We start from the raw sequence: 15,136 nt of genomic DNA on the forward strand, positions 1-15,136 counted from the left end.
TATGGCTCGCCTTCGCCTTTGATCATAGCGCTTTTGGACTTGCTGGTTCAACTGCATTTGTTCCATTGCTCGTAGCTTCAGTTGCTCGGGATCGTTGATTCTGTTGTCGTCCTCACCGTGTATGGCTAGCACAATTTCGTTTTGATGTATGTCTCGCGGCTTGAAGCTCAGTAATAATGAGGACGGGCTAAGCCCAGTTGTAGCATTCGGGCTGTTGTTGATGGCCCACTGGATACTACTTATTTTTTCATCCCACTTGCGGTCGTCTGGTTCGACCAACGCTCTTAGTGAATTCAAAATTGTTCTGTTGGATCGCTCTGATTTCACGTGCTGACTTCCAAAATGAGCACACATTGCCTCAAACGCACGACTGGTGAACGCCGTTCCCCTATCGGTTATAATCCTTGCCGGTGACCCAAAAACCGCCACTGTGTCCTTCAACATGGCAATTACTGGCGCTGTTTTGGTTGATTTAACAGGTTTCGCCAAAACGAACTTTTAGTATCCACATATTAATACTAATAGGTGCACGTTACCTCGGGATGAACGTGGAAACGGACCTAAATGATCCAGATGTACAGTTTGGAATGGAACCGGGTGCTTGGGAACGGGATGCAAGAATCCCTCTGGTCGTCCACCTTTTTCTTTGGCAAATACACATCCCGGGCAAGCTTTTATATAGCTCTGTGTGTATTTCCGCATACGAGGAAACCAAAATTTTTGCACCAACATCTTAATCACTTTCTCTTCTCCAAAATGTCCACAATCGTCGTGGTAATGCTTTAGCAACCGCCAACGAATATTCGCTGGAACCACCCAACATCTTTTGCATTCCAGCTTTCGGTACAACCGGTGATTCTCCAGCTCGTAATTCCGCTGAACCTGCCTCTGCTCATCGGATTCTGGAACACCGTGCATTTGCTCGATAATTTCCACCAGTTTTGGGTCACGACGTTGCATAAAAACCAGGGCGTCACCGTTGCTCATTTCGAACAACCATATCCCCTCGCCCACCGACTGCACTTCTTCTGGAGGACTAACAGGATTTCGGCTCAACGAATCTACATGCGCCATTGCCGTTCCCGAACGATACTCCATCTCGAAATCGTACTCAAGTAGCTTGAGAAAGTCTTCAAAAGCCGGTAAAGTGGCGTTGCAATAATGCTGTAATCCTTGACGAATCTACGAAAAAAAAAAAACAGAAAGGCCAATAAATTGCTGGACTTGTACAACTGAGATGGGGGTTGGGAACTTTTCAACAGATTCTGTCTTCAGTGGACCCGGTTTCATCCCCGCTTGATTGACTTCAAAGCACAGAAACAGCACTGTTTCCACGAAAAATTGACTCTTCTGTAGGTTGATGGTTAAGCCGGATTTCTTGAGCACTACTAACAGTCGTTCAAAATTCTCCACTACTTTCGGCTCAGATTTTCCAGCCAGAATCAGATCGTCAATGTAACCGACCACACCGTCGTCCCGTACCTGGCTAAGTATTTTATTGATCGTACGTTGAAACACAGCACATCCATTAACGAGACCAAACGGCATTCGACGGAAACGAAAATGGCCATCCTTTGTAGAAAAGGCTGTACAATCCTGCGACTCCGATGCCAGAGGTATTTGGTAGTATCCGCTGAATAAATCCACAGATATAAAGACGCTTCCACCTGCCAGCTTATTGAGACAGCTTTCAATGTCCGGCATCGGAAATCGGTCCTTAATAGTCTTCGCATTCAGCTGCCGATAGTCTACTGCCATTCGAAAACGATTATCCTTCTTCGGGACCAGCACCACAGCTTCTTCAATAATACCAGCATCGAACAAATCTTCCACAATTTCGCTCAACGCTACTTCCCGGCTATACTCGAGTTTTCTCGGTTTCACATAAACTGGGTTCCAGTCCTTCAACACTATCTTCATTTCGGTATCATTGGCCACCCCAAGCTCTTTAATTGTTTTCGAAAAACACTGACGATATTTGTTCATAATGTTTAACAATTGGCTCCGGGCCGTCAATGTTCCACCGCACTTTATATCCGCAGCTTCTATAGCAGTAGTTTCTTCACCAACGTCAATTTTGTATACTGTCAAGGAATTTTCACCAGCACACTATTCAGTCTCTTCGACAGCTCTTGTTCCCGATTCTAACTGGAATGTTACCCTAGCTCCACGCTTCACCATCACCAAATGGTCTTGATCGATGATATCTTCGCCCACGATAATCGGTACTTCTTGCACATAATTCGGAACACGTGAAATTTTGCCAGTAACTCCACCTCATCCATCTTAATTTTTGCTTCACACATCGATTTAAGGGCCGATGTCCACGTAGCGTTTTTTCAAGCTGCGTGCACGCAAGATACCCAGTATCAAATGTATTCGTGCAGTGCATTACTCCATTTGATGCTTGGTACCTTGCGTGAACGCAGCGTGCACGCAGCGTAAAAAACCACTACGTGTACATCGGCCCTAACGCTCACTTGCTTCATTCCGAAACCTTGTAGGACTTTTCCGCGTGGTTGTAGATCACCCAATTGCAGAGCAAAACAATGTTTAAAAACTGTTGATATCGGTTTTAGATGACATCGTCGATGGAGCTCAGCATTCGAGATGCAGTTGTGAGGCCACCAGGTCCGAATTATAAAACGTAGACATCGGTTGATGAATACTTGCAGTTTTTTACGTAATCTCTGCTGATACACACCAAGCCTCACTGACGTATAACAACACCGTCCGATGCTAACTGGCTGCCAAGATATTGAAAGTTTTCGACCTTCTCCACTGCTTGCCCGAGTACCGTAAAGTTGGAGGGTTGTTCGTGTTGACATCCTACAATTTGATCTTGTTGACGTTGATGGTGAGACCCACCGTAGAGGAGCGTTAGGCCAGGTCGTTCAGCTTTCTCTGCATATCATCAAATCGAAGGCCTTTAGATGCTCCATGGTGATTGGCTGCCCAAGCAACCCATGGTTTGGTACACGGTCTATCGCACCCACCATTATTTTGTCGATTACGATAAGGAACAGTAGCGGAGATAGAACACATTCCTGCCTCACTCCAGCGACTACCCGGATGGGGTCAGACAAAGCTCCGTTATGCAGGACTCTGCACGTAAAAGCTTCGTACTGCGCTTCAATGAGGCCGACGATTTTGCCCAGAACTTCCATGCGTCAAATGGCGCTCCACAGATTTCCATGGGCCAGACGATCGAAAGCATGTTCGTAGTCAATGAATACCAGATAGAGGGACTCATGGAACATTCTCAGAAGGATTATCCAAAACATCTGCAGTGGCCTTGCTGAACAACTAAACGAACGGTTGTCTGATGAACAAAATTGAGGAATACAATCTTCTAATCTACTTGTTGAAAAACATCAAAACCTACACACTTAAAATAAATCGCAGATTTCTGTGAAATTTCACCGAAATCTCAACAGCAGAACTGTTCGGTAAAAATTTTACAGATTTTTTGGTGGTTTTGACAGTTGAACAAAGGAAAATACTGCAGAAAATCGGTGAAATAATTACCGAACAAATCTGCTGTTGAGATTTCGGTGAAATGAAGCAAAATTCACCGAAATCTGTGAAATGATTTAAGTGTGTATTTTTCGGCGGGGACATTTCAAGTTTCACAGGCGTCAACAGGCGTCCCGTAACAAGAGTGGCTTGGCCCTGCTGTTAAATCTGTTTACATCTGACATGCCAGAACTCCAAGGAGGCGTCACACTATCTATCACTAATTGATCGCAAATCGCATCGGATATGCCTCAACGTCATTACAGAGAATATCATACTGCAAATGCACGCTTGAATTGATATGAAACGATTTTCGTTGTCCTTGTACGAAAAAAAATTTCACAAGTCAGTCTAAAAGCCGCTTGATGCGGTTTGGCTGAACCCCGACCAAATGTGCCTAACAAATTCGAATGGACTCTGGACGGCAAGCTGATTTTCAGACAAAAGTTGGACAAATCAGTCTCCGAATGCAACACGTTGCTTTATTTATTAATTAAATTTATTATTTAAATCCCGGCTTGTTAATCGTTTTGAAGGAGTTATCTGTTCAAACCGTAGTACATACAACAGCAAAACACACACTTCAACTAGTCTCCGTGATAATCGGTGATATGTTCAACGTCCCAATCCGGGAGTGTCATCACATTCCGTAGGAATGTAGGCCGACACAGTCATTACCGGCGCTGTACTGCTACCTTTTCAACACTGCTATCTCTACTCAATTTTCATCACGACAGGCTCTAGGCAACGCCATTCTAGCGTGGTGGAAACTAATGAGAAACGATTATTGCAACGAACCCGAAACTGTCGTCGCGCTAAATGAACGACAAAAATGCTTTCAATGTTTTTCTTCTCATTTATTTGGACCATTTCCAATGGGGATATTGTCCCTGGCAACCTACGAGCCCATTACATATAAGCAGCCGTGACTTCATTCATTGCTCCAGCATTTCTATCTATCCAACACGATAAAATGAGGTCGCAATGACATCCTCGTGCCCATCGTTGTCTGGCGGTGGGGGTGGTTCGAGCTTTGGGATGCGTTGCGCTATATTGGATACAATATTTTCGTTCGTTCAGATCTAATGGGTACTTACAGTCGTCGTGCAGAATGCTGATGCGTTTATCGCTGGTAACGCGGTTCATGCCCGCCGACAGGATTTCCGAGGGCCCTTTTCGCCACAGAACGGTGTCATTGTTGTAAGGAGTCATTACCACACAGGTCAGTAGCGCGTCTTCACCTTCGTGAACCATGGAGGGACCACCCGTTCCTGTGGAGAAAGGTGATAATAGGGAAATTAATATTTATGTTTATTGATATTTATTTGACTAGACAGAGGAACATATAGAGAGTTTGTAGTGAGATTGGGAATGTCTATAACAATTGATGTGATGATAAGAAGTAATGTGATGCAATAATATCTATTATTGGTATTGCCTTCGTTCAAATAATATTTCATGTTTAATTACTCATTCCGGTTGTTATGTATAATCAATTCAATTTAACGGATGAGAAAATTGATGCTATATGAGATGGTTTAAAGCAAAGGGGTATATGTGGCAACAACGACTAAAATAAATTCCCCCTAAAAAATTAAAAATTTTCCATAAAAAAATAGGAAATTATCAATAAAGAAATCAGGGTACGAGCAATAAATAAATATATAATAATTAGCAGTTTTGAAGCAAAAATTGTAATTATAAAAGAAGAATTTTCCATAAAGAAATCAAAATGTTCCACGGATGAAAATACAAAATTTCCATAAATAGGGTAATTCGCCAAATGTTGAACAGCTTATTTCTTCGATTATTGTTGAACGCACGTTCATTTCTTATGGGAGTTCAACAATAGGCGAAAAAATTAGCTGTTCAACATTTGGCGGTTTCCCCTAAATCAATATTAGCAATAAACAATTACAAAATTTTCCACAACATATTTTTTACTAATAAAAAAAATACGAAAAAACCAATAAAATGCAATAAAAAAATATGAAAATTCTCGTGGAGAAATATGAAAAAATATTGATTTTCATATTTTTAATTACTCTTATTTTGTGGAAAAATTTGTAATTGTTTATTGCTAATATTGATTTATTTATGGAAATTTTGTATTTCCATCTGTGGAACATTTTGATTTCTTCATGGAGTCCGAGATGAACCAGCCAAAGGCTGAAAATCTCAAAAAATAAAGCGAATAATAATATTTCTTAATGGAAAATTCTTGCAATTATAACAATTTTTGCTATTGCTATTGCGGATCTTTTCAAAATTTTCCATTTTGCGGATATCGCAAAGTTCTTCCGCAGCTGTCAAAGTTCTACCGCAAGCCTACCGCAAATCTTCAATGTAAAGAAACAAAAATTTGATATTTGGTTTTGTCATCGTAGAATGCCATGCCAAGCAGCAGAGAAAAAGTATGAAGTGACAGCTGGCGGTAGTATACAAATTGAACCGGAAAGAGGAATGCTTTCTCTGGAACAGCAATAATTATTTTATATTTATTTATTGTTCATATCCTGATTTCTTTATTGTCAATTTCCTCATTTTGACGGCAAAATTTCTATTTTTGTTTTGTGGAAAATTCTTAATTGATAAAATTTTCCATGAACTTTAAACGCTTCTAAAGAAGGGGTCAGAAGCGCGTTTTGTGGAAAAACCTGCTAATTTAGTTTTGTGTTGTGTAAAACTTTCAATTGTTTATGGAAATTTTATATTATTTGTGGAAATTTATATTTATTTATTGCTCATATCCTGATTTCTTTATTGGCAATTTCCTATTTTTTATGGCAAATTTCTTATTCTTCATGGAAATTTTTGCGACCGGAAAAAACTTATATAATGTCAAGAAAACAGGCTGTTAAGTGTTTCAATATTTCCTACAAATTGCATCAATATTCGAAAAATCCTTGTCGCAAACACTAGTTATAAGACGAGTTTGTACAATCCCATTTTATTCCACCACTTAATTGTACCTTGACAGATACGTATTTCGACCTCAACAGTAAGGTCGTCTTCAGTATCTCGTACTTGACTCGACTCGAGTCTATGGAATTAAATGGGATTGTACAAACTCGTCTTACGACAAGTGAAGACATTCCACTAAAAAGCTCAAAATAATTTTCTTAACTTGTCGTCCAGTTCGAAAAGCAATTTTTCGTCATACTGAAATAAAATATCACATATACTTCTCACCTTAAGCCCTCTATATTATTGAATATTTCTCGCAGTCAAGGATGTTATCGATCATTTAGTATTTTGCGTTCGATCATTTAGTAGTTTGTGAATAACTCATTCCAGAAGCTGAATTTCAAAACGTGTTGTATGGTGGACTCCTAGTGCGAAGGTTTCTCTAAAACTCTGCCAAATGGGTCGTTGTTTAAAATCTACTAGTAACCGAGTCGCAGTTAAATTCAACCTTAACCAACCTAGTTACTAGGTATTGGGGAATTCAAGATAAGCATTATAGAATCCAAATCTAAAATATGAAATTAGCATTTTAGCATTTAGCATTTAGCAGTTCGCACAAATTCGTAGGTGGTACAAGCCAAGACTATTGTATGAGAGTAGCATCACTTTCATCCGTTACCACAGATATTGATTTGGGACTAATCACTAACTCTTAGATGGGAGCAATGCACTCTCCAATAGTCGAGATCTGTCCTGGCCACGTCCTTGCGAATGCTGAGGAAGGGGAAGGATGGTTTGTTGGACACCTACTTTAGAAAGATGCAGAGAACTCTACGACCTCTCATAGGTGCCACGGGAGGTTTTGGGATTGCGTGGAAGGTTATAACAGTAGGAATCGTTTTGGTATAACGTGAAATACAGAAAGAACTAAGATAGAAATACAAAGTAGGAAAGGGACGAGCCTGGAATTGAACCCACGACATCCTGCTTATAAGGCAGAAGCGGTAGCCACTAGACCACCGAGCTCGTCCTACAAATCTAAAATATGAAATATGACAAATATAGTGAAGCAAACAAAATATACATCTCGGGTACTTATTCAAAAGGACTTATGTGATTTTGTAAACAAAGATTCGAACGTCGATTTCCCCCCTCTGATGGCACACCCACGCAAACCATCACCGCCGACAGGTGGGGGATGGCTTTGGCTACCTGTTGGTGGTGTTGGTTTGCGTGGGAGTACCATCAGATTAGACAAATCGACGTTTGAATCTTTGCTTACAAAATCACATACGTCCTTTTGAATAAGTACCCGAGACATCTTCTTAAAGACATGGCTTGCTAATTTTTATTTAGTTTCAACCTAATTATTAAGGACAACATCATAGAATCCAAATTTAAAAGTACTCACGTTTTCAAAGGCAGACCACTCAATACGGAAGCATCGCACAACTGTCATTTTTATTATTCAAACTTTTCTGCGTCGTATTGAGTGGTCTGCCTTTGAAAACGTGAGTACTTTTAAATTTGGATTCTATGATGTTGTCCTTAATAATTAGGTTAAAACTGAAACAAATGAGCAAGCCATGTCTTTAAGAAGATGTATATTGTGTATGCTTCACTCTATTTGTCATATTAGGAACAGCTTTTTGATCTAATTTAGTACGTGTTTGGTTGTATTTAAAATATTCAAATTGTTCGAATGGTGTGCCAAATGAAGTGACTGTCTTGCATTTGAATTATCAAAGATGGGTGCAACTGTCTCCAGGCTGACAGAAGACTTTTCTCTTCTACGAAGAAACGACAATTATTTTAAGCTTTTAGTGCAGCGGTTCTCAACCTTTTTCTTGAGAGGTACCCCTTCGAACTTTTGCATTAATTGAGGCACCCCCTCTCGAAAGTAGGCTTCCAATCCTCTTGAAAAAATAATTCCGAGCCCTTTGAAGGGAAGCTCCTTTCAGCTTTTGAATCCCTTTAAAGTAGGTTTCCGCGCCTTTTGATTAAAGGCTTCTGGGCCTCTTGCAGGCGGTTTTCGAGTCACTTAAAAAGAGGGCTTCCTTTGCATCTTGAAAGGACGCTTCTGAGCCTAGTATATTTCCAAGCCACTTGAAAGAAGAATTCCGAGCTTCTTGAAAGCAGGCTTCCGAGCCTCTTAAAAGGAGGCTTACGAGCTTCTTGAAAGGAGGCAACCTAACCATTTAAAAGGAGCCTTACGAGCCTCTCGAAAGGAGCCTTCCGAGCCTCTGGGAAAAAGACTTAAGAGCCTCTTGAAAGGAGGCTTCTGTGCCTATTGAAAGGAGACTTCTGAACCTCTTGAAAGGAGGCTTCTGAGCCTCTTGAAAGGAGGCTTCTTAGCCGCTTGGAAGGAGGCTTCTGAGCCTCTTGAAAAGAGGCATCTGAGCCTCTTGAAAGGAGGCATCTGAGCCTCTTGAAAGGAGGCATCTGAGCCGCTGGAAATGAGGCTAAAGGAGCCTTCCGAGCCTCTTGGAAGGAGGCTTCCAAGCCTCTTGGAAGGAGACTTTTGAGCTTCTTGAAAGGAGGCTTCTGAGCCTGGAAGGAGGTTTTTGAGCTTCTTGAAAGGAGGTTTTTGAGCTTCTTGAAAGGAGGCTTTTGACCCTCTAGAGAACGAGGCTTCCGAGCCTCTAGAAAAGAAGGCTTTTGAGCTTCTTGGAAGGAGGCTTCCGAGCCTCTTGAAAGAAGGCTTCCGAGCCTCTTGAAAGGAGGCTTCCGAGACTCTTGGAAGGAGGATTTTGAGCCTCTTGAAAGCAACTTCTGAGGAGGTTTTCGAGCCTTTTGAAAGGAGCTTTCCGAGCCTTTCGGAAGGACGATTTTGAACCTCTTTGAAGGAGGTTTTTAAGCCTCTTGAAGGGAGGTTCTGAGCCTCTTGAAAAGAGGCTTCCGAGCCTTTTGAAAGGAGGCTCCCAAGTCTCTTGAATGGAGGCTTCCGAGCCTCTTGAAAGAAGGCTTTTGAGGCTCTAGCAAAGGAGGCTTTTGAGCCTCTAGAAAAAAAGGTTTTTCAGCTTTTTGAAAGGAGGCTTCCGAGCCTCTTGAAAGGTGGCTTCCGAGACTCTTGGAAGGAGGATTTTGAGCCTCTTGAAAGGAGGATGTTTTCGAGCCTTTTGAAAGGAGCCTTCCAAGCCTTTCGGAAGGACGATTTTGAGCCTCTTTGAAGGAGGTTTTTGAGCTTCTTGAAAGGAGGTTCCGAGCCTCTTGAAAGAAGGCTTCCGAGCCTCTTGAAAGCAGGCTTCCGAGCCTCTTGAAAGAAGGCTTTTGAGCCTCTAGTAAAGGAGGATTTTGAGCCTCTAGAAAAGAAGGTTTTTCAGCTTCTTGAAAGGAGGCTTCCGAGCCTCTTGAAAGAAGGCTTCCGAGCCTCTTGAAGGAGGCTTTTGAGCCTCTTGAAAGAAGGCTTTTGAGCCTCTAGTAAAGGAGGATTTTGAGCCTCTAGAAAAGAAGGTTTTTCAGCTTCTTGAAAGGAGGCTTCCGAGCCTCTTGAAAGAAGGCTTCCGAGCCTCTTGAAGGAGGCTTTTGAGCCTCTTGAAAGAAGGCCTTTGAACCTTTTGAAAGGGGGCTTCCGAGTCTCTTGAAAGGAGGCTTCTGAGACTCTTGAAAGGAGGCATCTGAGCCTCTTGAAAGGAGGCTTCAGAGCCTTTTAAAAGGAGGCCTACGAACCTCTTGAAAGGAGGCTTACGAGCCTCTTGAAAGGAGGCAACCTAACCACTTGAAAACAGGCCTACGAGATGCTTGGAAGAAGGCTTCCGAGAAGCGTTGAAGGATGCTTCTAATCCTCTTGCAACGAAGCAAACGATCTTTAGTGAAAAAAGAAAAACATTTTGTTCGTTTGATCTTTTGTTCCGCAGCCCTTCATATATTGTGCTGTTTGTGGAAGGCAGCATTCAATTGGGATTTATTGATCGCATTGCATATTATGTACAATATAAATTTTTGAAATACAAAATACATAATTATCAAAATTTTATCAATGAGTTTTGATTGGAATTGTAATACGTTCGTCATTATGCATTTTTGTCCGAGGTACCCCCTAGGGCCAGCGAAGGTACCCCCAGGGGTACATGTAGACACACTATTGGGATATTAGCATTGACCGTATTACTCGCAACAGGTTTGACGGGGAATCCTGTCCCATTGTTTGCTATTGAAAATAGCACAGATCGGACTATGGGATCAGAATTTACCATCAAAACACTATTTTTATGGGGGAAGGGAGGTTTGGCCGAAAGCCATTTGTCCGAATGTCACTAGCCCGAACAAACCATTAGGCCGAAACCCATCTGGCCGAAAGGGTCGTTTGGCCTGAGAGTCATCAGACCGAAAGAGTCATTTGGCCGAAAGGGTCATTTAGCCGAACGGGTTGTTTGGCCGAATAGGACAATTGGCCGAATAGGTCATTTGGCCGAATAGGTCATTTGAAAAGTAAGAAATTAGGAATAAGAATCTCACCCTTCATTTTTCTCTTTTCACTGTAAAATGTGAGAAGCGTGAAATGAGTAGTGAGACGTCTCACTACCCACTTCGCACCACTCACTTTTGACAGCGAGAAGTGAGAAATACGACTTATCACACAATCCTCATTTCTCACTTCTTGTTGTTAAAAGTGAGAAGAAAAAAGTGAGGAGTGAGAAGTGAGACGTCTCACTCCCTTTCCTCATTTATCACTTCTCGCTGTAAAAAAAACAGGAGCGCAACGTTAGTAGTGAGACGAGAAAAATGAATGTCGGCCAAATGACCCTTTCGATCAAACGACCCTTTCGGTCAAATGACCCTTTCGATCAAACGACCCTTTCGGTCAAATGACCCTTTCGGTCAAATGACCTTTTCGGTCAAACGACCCTTTCGGCCAAATGATTATTTCGGCCAAATGACCCTTTCGACCAAATGGTCTTCGGCCAAACGACCCTTTCGGCCAAACGACCCTTTTGGCCAAATGACCCATTCGACCAAATGACCCTTTTGGCCAAACGACCCTTTCGGCCTAATGGCCCATTCGGCGAAATGACTTTCGGGCTAATGGTCCGTTTGGCCAAATGGTATATTCGGTAAAACAACTTTCGGCCTATTTTTAAGCGCAAAACACGCTAAAAACACTCATATTTTTTTAATATATTTTTAAAACGAACGGAAACTTTCTTCTGCAAGGAGTTTCTCTACTTATCCCGTGGATTTTGCATAAGTGTCTTTGCTTATGGAAACACCACACCCATTTTTGGCCCTTCGTACAGGTGTTTGATGAAATGCAAAGAATAATATAAACGCAAATCTCTTGTCTTGTCGGAGGGCCGTCGTGTCAGGGCTGTTTAGCGTCCCACCTAACACCAGGACTTGGACTTGTGCGCTTTGAGCGGCACTCGGTCGCATTGGTGGAGCCTACTTGCGGATACATGCAGCTTTTGATAGAGGACAGGGCCCACTGTCAAACCCCAACACATCCTAGGCAGGCGCCACAATTCGCAGATGGCCTGGGAAGGATCGTCAAGCTCTTGGACATAGTCCCTGCTGCCCTTGTTTTAGAATCTGTCTGCACTTTTTATTGAACTAACCGCTTCGTCGACTTTGTCCCACATACCCGACGTTCATCTCCGCTACGTCGTCGTTAATGGCTGTCTCCACTGTACTCCAGCACTATTCTAAAGAGGGCCCATCGAGAACATCCTCTTCTGGCACCGTTACCTCGAGATGTTGCTCAAATTATTATTAAAGTTCTCACGAGTATGCTTTGTTTGCCTAGATATGAAACTATTTTCTTAGGAGAAATGCATAATATTTTTGGCTTATTAAAACGATTTTATGTAGCGTATTGTAATAAACACAATATTACTACACTAGTTTATTTGTGGACGCAGTAGCGCCCGTGGCAAATGTTTTTTTTTTTTTCAATATAAACGGTTCATGTGTTATTCAACGTCTGTTGTCTGTGATTTTTTTTTTCGTCATATGCTGTGTCTGGTTGTCTAAGTTTGTAACTGGTTTTGTTTTTTGCATCTGATAGTAAAAAAGAATTGAAGTATCAAATATTTTATTTTTTGTGAGAATTTCCCCGCGACAGACAAACAGGGCTATTATATTTAGGATATTACGTAGTTGTACACCGGAATAAGATTCAATCCAATTCTATGGATTATGATGATCCAATCCAAAGCTCAGAGTTCAAGCTACAAAAAGACCATTAAATCATTTCTCGTAAGTGTATACAACTGATCCTCGATTACGACAAAACTCATATAAATAATAATTCTACAGTTCCCCTTATTTCCATATCAAGATCCGAATCCGCTAACCACTGTGAGTGTACTTCATCCAAAAATATATGACGTGGCCATAAACTGACAATTCTGGGTCAGAAAGGCACTAATCTGAATTTACCGCTCAAGTTAACTTGTGGCAGGTAGCGAGAGGAAAAAAAATCCCACATTTGCTTTCAGGTCTATCGCCGTATCCAGAATCCAGGTCGACGATGGCCGGGAAAAAAAAACCTCATGCCATCGTATTCCACCGCAGCCAAAGATGGCTCATAAATCACGGTTACAAAATGCGCGTAAAATGACTGTACACATGTACCGCCATTTATCATAAACCTTCAAGAACCAAACACGAACCGCAAGTCGCACTTTCACGCAAGGTACCTTTTCCGTTCCAGTTCGCTTTTCCCGTCCATCGGTGGTGCGGCTTTTGGCCCAGCAGACGCGCGCCGTTACATCATCTTGCTCCTCTTTCCACGTTCGTTGCCGTTCAGTTTTCCGACTTTTCCACCATTCGAAACAAGCGGACGTCGTCGTCGTTGAGAACGTACATATTTATATTGCAGGAGTTTACCGCGATGACAACGTTGCGTCGGCTGTTGTTCTGTTCGCAGTTACCGGGACTTTCACCACCATCATCAGTGTCTGTGACTGATTCCGAACTTTCCGAACTTCTGTTAAGTCAAACGGGGCCGACAGCCAAAGGACGGCGGCTGAAAGGCTGTGTAGGAAAAGTTGATGCCCCTTTCTCGGGGGGTTTGGGTTGGGATTTGCAAAGCCGCATGTTTCGCATGCTGGGCTTATTGTAGGTGTGTATAGCAACAATTGTCACCGCTCGAGACGAGAAAAAAATCCGAAGGGATGAGATGGATTTCTGTTGCCTCTAGGAGAATTGTAATTCGGTGGCACATATTTCACTTTTTTCCCCAGACAAGGATGACGGTAACAAAACGAGAACAAATCACGACAATAACGGCAGCAGCTCCACCCCTTGATTGTTTGTAGTTGACACCGAAAATTTTGGCGACATGAACAATTTTCCACGAAAGTAATATTAATGACAATCAGCTGTGGGCATGATTGTGTGATTCTAATTGTACGTACCAACTGGAACTTGGCCAGCTTTCTAAATCAGTGTTCTATTAGCATTTTCACAGTTATTGTTTTTTTTACGACTGTCAATTTCATAAATTGAATATGTATCTTGAGAAGGTGAGGTGAGAAGTACAACCAGTTGAAGAAAACCAGTTGCACAAAAGAGCAAACAAAAATATTAGGGTAGGCAGCTCCCCTATGCTAAAACGTTTCGTTCTTGGTCTGGTGCCCCCCATAATTGGGGCTTTTTAAAAGGAATTTATCATGGAGTATAGCCCCTCAGTTTATTATGGTAAGGTCCCCCCAAATACGCGATTCTATCGCTTGGTGACAGCTATTATGTCGCTATTGGTATGGAAGCGTAAATGGAACACTATCTGTCAGCGACCCAACGATAGAATCGTGGCGATGAAATCGCTTAGGTCTGGGTGAGCCTTAACGGCTTACGAAAAAACGTCTCTCAAGCGAAAAAAGAAAAAAGAGGGAAGAAGGGCGAACAAAAAAGAAAGAGGAAGGAAGAAGGAATAAAGAAGAAAGAAGAAGGAAGACAAAAACAAAAAAAGTACAAAGCAAGAGGTTTTAGGGGTGAAGGTGGTCTAAGATTTTGTGACAGTATATATAGTACTAGGTATAAAAAAAGCGTGAAAGATGGGGGGGGGGGGGCTACAAATCTCAAAAAGTGGTGGACATCATAGTCGAATCACCCCAGAATGAAGAAGAAAAAACGAATAAAGAAAAAGACAGAAATTTAAACAGAAGAAGTAAGAAAGAAGAGAGAAAAGAGACAAAGGAAAAAATGAAGCAGGAAGAAGGAAGGAAAAGGAAAAAGGTAGAACTGACTCATTTTCCACATCTCACTTCTCAATCCCTAATGAGACCAATTGGCCTAATAGTCATTTTGCCTAATGATGTTTTGGTCTAATTACGGTGTTAAACTATTTCGACGAAAAGCATTTCGAGGATTTTTTTTTTCGCGCTACGACATATCCCGGAATGCATTATTTTACCGGAAGACATTTTGCGAAATGCCATTTTGCGGGATCCAGTTTGGACTAATTTTAATTATCATTGAAATATTTATTGGATTCTACTTAACTACATGGTGCTAGTATTTTGCAATCCAGTGTAAATTCTTTTGGATTATGGTATACATCAATGGAAGAAGGCAATGCTTGTTATATGAATGCAAAAAAGAAATGGTAACTTGGCTTAGAAAGCTCGCAGTTAATTATTATGGAAGTGCTGATTGAACACTAAACTGCGAGTTGGTATTGTCCCAGTAGGGGATGTAATGCCAATTAGAAGAAGAATGACAAGATGAAGGTGCTAATCTAAACAATGCTAATATGAGAAAATGACAATCT

General features: G+C 41.6%; 1 protein-coding gene across 5 annotated transcripts in view; it reads right to left on the reverse strand.

Moving 5' to 3' along the window:
- LOC134224618 (Ig-like and fibronectin type-III domain-containing protein 1) overlaps positions 1–15,136 on the reverse strand; it is a 704,696-nt gene that overhangs the window by 86,424 nt on the left and 603,136 nt on the right. For all 5 annotated transcript variants that reach the window (XM_062704044.1, XM_062704041.1, XM_062704040.1 and 2 more), the window contains one exon: positions 4,614–4,787. In XM_062704044.1, the coding sequence (XP_062560028.1) occupies positions 4,614–4,787 (174 nt within the window). The remainder of the gene's footprint in view (positions 1–4,613; positions 4,788–15,136) is intronic.

This window comes from Armigeres subalbatus, chromosome 3, assembly GCF_024139115.2.
Source record: "Armigeres subalbatus isolate Guangzhou_Male chromosome 3, GZ_Asu_2, whole genome shotgun sequence".
Taxonomy (NCBI): Eukaryota; Metazoa; Arthropoda; class Insecta; order Diptera; family Culicidae; genus Armigeres; species Armigeres subalbatus.